The sequence below is a fragment of the Castor canadensis genome, chromosome X (assembly GCF_047511655.1).
Source record: "Castor canadensis chromosome X, mCasCan1.hap1v2, whole genome shotgun sequence".
Classification (NCBI taxonomy): domain Eukaryota; kingdom Metazoa; phylum Chordata; class Mammalia; order Rodentia; family Castoridae; genus Castor; species Castor canadensis.
In genome coordinates, this window is record NC_133405.1 from 52559495 (window position 1) to 52565817 (window position 6323).

The 6323-nt window shown below is 51.0% G+C and overlaps 1 protein-coding gene across 4 annotated transcripts; it reads left to right on the forward strand.

Annotated features, from left to right (window-relative positions):
• Window positions 1–606: 606 nt before the first annotated feature.
• Window positions 607–3467, forward strand: Armcx6 (armadillo repeat containing X-linked 6). 4 transcript variants are annotated; one of them, XR_012444250.1, is made up of 5 exons: window positions 607–745; window positions 1030–1098; window positions 1446–1525; window positions 1822–2953; window positions 3333–3467. XR_012444250.1 is itself a non-coding variant. In XM_020174705.2 (4 exons), exon 4 carries the CDS (start codon window positions 1965–1967, stop codon window positions 2868–2870), a length of 906 nt encoding a protein of 301 aa, XP_020030294.1. In that variant the 5' UTR covers window positions 607–745; window positions 1030–1098; window positions 1446–1525; window positions 1822–1964; the 3' UTR covers window positions 2871–3467. The 4 variants fall into 4 exon arrangements, 1 of the variants encoding a protein (XP_020030294.1); XR_002213023.2 differs by having other exon boundaries at window positions 1822–2943; XR_002213024.2 differs by having other exon boundaries at window positions 1822–2943; window positions 3336–3467.
• The last annotated feature ends 2856 nt before the right edge of the window (window positions 3468–6323 follow it).

A 6323-nucleotide genomic window follows, 5' to 3' on the forward strand; every position in this document is an offset into this window, starting at 1 on the left:
AAAAAACATAACATAGTTTTCCTTTATGAAAAACACACAGGTAGATTTTTTTAAAGTTAAAGCTGCTATTTAGAAGAAAATCTTTTCAACGTGGTACAAATTAACTTTGCCAAAGCAATGAGTCCACCCATTAACTGGAAAATCTTGATTATTTACATACATTTTAAAATAATATTAGAAATAGCGTTATTATATTCTATAATTGCAAAACAGTGTAGCTTGGGTCAATCAAAAAAGAAGGGATGAAACAGTATGTAAAATCTCACTACTGCCTGGGCTTCTTTTGCTGCAACCCTCCCCCAATTTTAGTGCAGCCATGGTACATGGAGAGGGGTAGGAAAAGGATGCAGGAGTTTCAGACCAAAGGAGAGAATAAGACAATTCCCCAAGAAGAAAGTGTAAACGCAGGATAGACCTAGAAAAAGATGCTGCCCCCTCCTGTAATTAGAGAATGTCAAATTCAAACACCAGAGAGGCATTGTCACTTCTAGTTTCTGGTACTGTTATAGAAGAAAAGACTGACAGGGCCCAGAGTGATGGGGGTGGGGGTACAGGGCTGGCTGGCGCCTGCCGCACTGCTAGTGGGAGTGGAAATTGGGGGCCAGAGCTCACTGGTGACGTGGCCGTCATGTGACCAAGAGCCTCCTGGAGCAGAAGTCCTGCTAGTCGCCTCCGTCTGGGTACTAGCCCCCTATTACTCTGCAGGCGTGTGAAGGAAGAAGGAAACTAGCCTCGGACTGTGCAGGTCAGTGCGGGGATGGGCACAGCTTGGAAGGAGGACGGGATGGGAGAGGGCCAAGAGTGTCGCGGGTCCAAGTTCGGCTGATGGGGCTGTGTGCCATTCTCGCCTACTTTTTAAATACCTCTCCCAACCCCACACCCAAGTGGCAGACTTTGGATGGGGGTAGGGGGAGTGAATAACGTTACAAAGAATGCAAGAAAAGAAAGATTCCACAATCCGGGCACCGTGTTCGGGTGCTGGTCCATCCACCAAGCACTGCGTCCCCTCGGTCCCTTGTACGTTTGCAGATCGCAGCGCAAGTCTTGGCGAGAAGGAGCAAACTGCCTTGATTGGAACAGTACTGAGGAGGGTCCAAGGTGGGTTAGCCCGGGACCGTGGGTGGGGGCGGCAGAGGACGGGGACTGGGATCTGTGCGGGCTGGGTCCCAGTCGCCCTCTCCTGGCCCCTTCTTTCTCCACACCCCCTCCCACTTCAGTGCAGGGAAAGGGGTGTGGCGGCCTTTGCTGGGGAAATGGCGGATGATGAGGTGGGCGGGGAAAGCCCGCTTGAGGAAAGTAGGGTGTGAGAAATATTTAAATTTAAAAGCCTAAAATTTAGAAAAGTGGATATTGGCATCTGTATGATAAGTGTAGTTAGAGCCATCCAACTACACATTCAGTTCTGCATTGCTCCCTACCTGTCTTTTCATTTGTCCTTCTGCCAGACTCTGTCCATCTAGCACTGTGGAGGGAACTCTGACAGCAGAAGATAAAGGAAGAAGGAATTCACCAGACTTTGGTAGAGGTTAGTTAGAGTACCTGCTTGTGAATTTTTTTGTGTGGGGGAAGAGATGTGTGTGGTGAAGGAGGAGGCTGCCCAAGGGTCAGATCTCCTTGTCACTCTCCTGGTTATCACAGCGCAGTTCCATCTCTTGCTTTTCTCTGAGGGTCCCGGAAGAGAAAAGGTGGATCCTGATGGTAGAAATGAGAAGACAGAAAAGATAATCCAGCTTTCTCAACAAAAACTCAAACTCCAATCTGCCTAGTGAGGTAGAAACCCAGGCAGCAGTTCAAAGTCCTAATACACTTTCTCACCCTTAGATTCCTCAGGAGAGCTTCAAAAGCCAGGGAGAGGCTGAAGATTACTACCCTGCACCATTACTCATCCTGGCACTAACAGCCCTCTTCAATCAGGTGGAGACAGACCCTCTACTCTCCGGCCTGAGGCCATCAGGGACAAAAGCATGGGCCGGGCCAGGGAAGTGGGTTGGATGGCTGCAGGACTGATGATTGGGGCTGGTGCTTGCTACTGTGTTTACAAACTGACCATAGGAAGAGATGACAATGACAAGTTGGAGGAGGAGGAGGAAGATGAATGGGATGGTGACCAGGAGCTGGATGAGGAAGAACCTGAGATTTGGTTTGATTTCACAACTATGGCTCGGCCCTGGAGTGAGGATGGGGATTGGAATGAACCTGGGGCCCCAGGTGGCACTGAGGACAGGCCCTCAGGGGGTGGCAAGGCCAACAGAGCACATCCAATAAAACAGCGGCCATTCCCCTATGAACACAAAAATACATGGAGTGCTCAAAGCTTTAAAAATTTGAATTGTGTTCTTGACCTCTCCAAGTGTCCTTCCATTCAGGGAAAAATGTTGTGTGATGAGCCCAAAGATACTGATTTTTCACTTGGCCACACTGTCAATAGTCACATGGCCAGCCTCTCGAATGTAGGAACCACGGTCATCACACCCCATGCCTCTGTTAGGGAGAAGGCTTGGTGTGCACCGAAAAACCTGAATGCCAGTATTGAAAATCAGGGCCAGATTAAGATGTACATCGATGAAGTGTGTCGGGAGACTGTGTCACATTGCTGCAACTCATTTCTGCAGCAGGCCGGATTAGATTTGTTAATAAGCATGACAGTTATTAATAACATGCTTGCCAAGTCCGTTTCAGACTTGAAGTTTCCTTTGATAGCCGAGGGAAGTGGATGTGCTAAGGTTCAGGTTTTAGAACCACTGATGGGTTTGTCTGAAAAATCAGCCTTGGCAGGGAAATTGCTGGGGGCCCAAATGCTGTTCTCATTCATGTCCCTCTTTATCAGAAGTGGAAACAGACAGATTCTCCTGGAAACCCTCGCCCCTTAAGTGGCTGTCTGGACCAGAATGGCACAAAATCCACCCAAATCCCGTTTGGTTACAGATGTCAAGGAATGCTGCAGTAGGTGCTGGTAAAGATCCAGTCTTAGCCGGTCACCAAGTCCTTGGGCAAAAGTTCCAGTCTCTCAGTAGAAGGCCTCACTCTCATTGGCCAGGCAGGGGCTCCTACAGAGCTTTGGGTAACTTCTTGGTTTGGCAGTCTGCAGGCAATGTGCATTGTAAATTACTCCCTTGCAGCCTTCTTCCTGCTGTAAAAGGGCTCACTGTGGCTGCCAGCTGCAGATAGTGGACACCAAGCCACAGCACCAACAGGGCTGTTGTTGCCCGTGGTGGCCTCCCTGTCTAAGTGGGACCACTTGGCAGACACTAGACCCACATGGGAGCTTGTGCCGAAGATGCATTTGCCGCTGCTTAGGTTGAAGTATTTACCCTTTCCTCCTTCTTCCACAGCAGCTGATGGATGGTGAACTTATTCATCAAAAAAGCGCACTCCCCTTCTGTCCATTGTACCGATTTGACCTCCTCCACCCAAGTCTGCACCTGTGTGTACCACCAATAAACTTGTGTGCTTTGATTGGCAAAAAAGAGACATGGTCCTTGTCCTTGAGTTTACAGTCTGTGCAAAGAGAAAGGCAGAAATGTACCAGAAACGCCAGCTGACTGGGGAGCCTGCTCCCTGACAGAAGCGCTTATCAGGGTTCACTGGAGGCAGGGACAGAAAGGGGCCACTGTGCTGAGGAGAAGCTTCAAAAGAAGAGGTAGGGGGCAGGGATGACAGGCAGTGGGGGACAGAGAGGTTGGTGGAATTAAGATGGAACCTTGAGAACTGGGAGAGAGGACATGCTTGGAGCCAGCAACGCAATGAGTGGTGCAGAGGAATCCCTTGGGAAGGTTTGTCCTTGACTGGCAGCCTGGGGAGAAAGGTCAGTGTTCTTGGCATTCATCTGCTCAATCCTGGGTGGCTGGGGTGGGGGTGGGCACCGAGTGTGTGCGGGGGTGGGGTCTGTCTTGCATCCACAAACAGCTAATATGTCGTTATCACAAGAAAGATTGCCACTGGCACAGCCCCTCCTTTATGCAGTTTTCTCTCTCCTGTCAAACTGCTGTTAAACCCACTTCCAGTGCTTCTCCCTTCCTTGGGATCCTAAGCACTGCTTCCTGGCAGAGTGAGAGGCTTGGCAGCTCCTTCATTTGGGGGAGACTCCTCTCTTTCCTACCTTCCATTAACTCTCCACGGGGATTGTATGACAGATGTGGAGAGTGTTTCCAAGACCAGCCTCAGCCAGTCTATCCGGGGACACATCTAGGCCCTACCTCTCAGATCCCAGTACCTCCACAAGGAAGGGCATACCCCTGTGTGCTAAACCATTGATCCATGGGACGGCCATCTTATTCTGCCATATCCCCCTCCCCTACATTTCCGGACTTCTCCCAAGGAGCCCTAGCCTGTCCTCGCCAAAGCCAGGTCCCCTGCATGTTTGCTGCGTGTCAAGCAGCACTCTCCTTCCTCAAAGCCAAGGCAAAACCTCACACACCTCTGCTTCCTTTGGGCGGTGCTGCTTTTATGCCAGGTGCCCTCTCCTGTGGTTCCTCCTGTGAGGCCTCTGAGGGCCACCAAGCCTGGGCAAGCAGTGATCTGTCTGCACAGTGCTCTGCCTTCTGCCTGGTCTCTCACACACAGAACACAGCTTTCTATTCATTTCTTCTCCTTTCTCCCAGAGTTTGGGTTCCAGGTGCGTGACAGCTCTCCTGCTTGTACTGTGTGCTCCATGCTGTCCAGTGGGCTTGGGCTCCTGCCAGGACCCTAAGAAACCCTTGGGAATTCCTCTAACCTGGAATGTGGATGCTATCACTTCCCTCATGCTGGGATATTCAGAGACCTGTGGTCTCTGCCACACCACATCCCCATCATGGCTCACACCTCTGGAGCTTCCTGAGCTGCCTGCATGGCTTAGTCTCGTTTCCCAACACTGCTAATGGAATTGCTCTTTCTCCCAGGCAAGCGGCTGTTTGGCTGAGTGATCTGTTTTTCAAGGAGAATTTCCCTGAAGACAGCTCCCCCGTCCTCTCTTTCCAGTCCAGCCTGACTTGCCAATGTGCAACGTCTTCAGTGACACCTCATTGCTCAGCCTCTTTAATCTCAGCACAGAGGTGAGACTGCTCTCCTTGCTCCTAGCTTATGGCCCAATTAGCATGTGCCTCCCTCCTCCCCTGCACACTACAGAATTCCAAATTCCCCTTGGCATACAGTGGTCCAGCATCTCCTGGGTACTTGGCCCTTTAAGACCACAGCTGACTCCTAACTCAGGGAGGGCCTCAGAAGCTTCCCGCCCATCCACTGAGCAACTCAGTCACAGTGAAGCCTGCTGGCATCAAAGCATCTCCACTGCAAGGTCTAGGGCCAAGTCAAAAGCCACCTGTCCATTTGTTGGCAGTGCCCTTTTGAAAGGTAACACTGCCTGTGTGGATGTGCAGCACTCTCATCTGTGCTTTGTCCCTTGGCTGGTTGTGGGGATGCCAGGTAGGAGCCCAGTTCCCTGTGACTTCTGCCTGGGTGTGAGCTATATAGAGGCATATAGAGGCGCAATGAGCACCACATCCCCAGGGCCTCATCAAGGGACTGACAGGCTCTCAGCACTAGCAAGAGCACTGGCGCCCCCAGCCTTCAGGAGTCCTGAACTTACTTGTCTGCTACAAACTCATGACAGTCTTTCTGTGTTTTCTCATGGCAAATATTAGTCAAGCCCACCCATGCTCGTCTGGTCACCTGAGGTCTTTTTGGAGGCACACTGCTTTGAAGATGCCACACCAGCCTGACCTACCTCTTTTATGTATTTTCATGTGCCCCCACAGATGCCTTCCAGCTGTATCTGTGTAAGTGGCCCAAGCTGTGCTTCTGATTTGTCTCACTAGTACCTTTGCATTTGGTGCCTAACATACTGGCTGCCACACCAATTCCTGTGCCCTCCCCAGCCTGCCTCCTCCCCTGGGGATTGTTTTCTGAAACCCCTGCACCGATCCCCCATAAATGTATGCAAGGTTGCAGAATCACACTTTCCCTAGGGCTCATCCAGTCTCAAACTGTATCCTCACCAGGACCCTGTGCGTCACACTCAAAGCAGTTTCTATCCTAATACACTCCCTGTTAAGTGCCACCTGTAAACTGGCAGAGCCCTCACCAAGTCAATTCCTGCCTAGTACCACTTAGCTAAGAGTAGGCGGCTGTGGGTGGGATTTGCTCCTGCCTCCCTTCCAGAGGACACTGGAAGGTCTGAAATGTAGAAGGATGCTGCACCAGAGCCCACCACAGCCCTGCAGAAGGCTGCCCCTCCCCTGTCCTGTACATGCTCTGCATGCATCTCTCACAGTCTGCCAATCCCCATCTCACTTTGCTCAAGGCCTCCTTTTCACCCTAGAGACTCATTTTCTCTGACTGCCTGT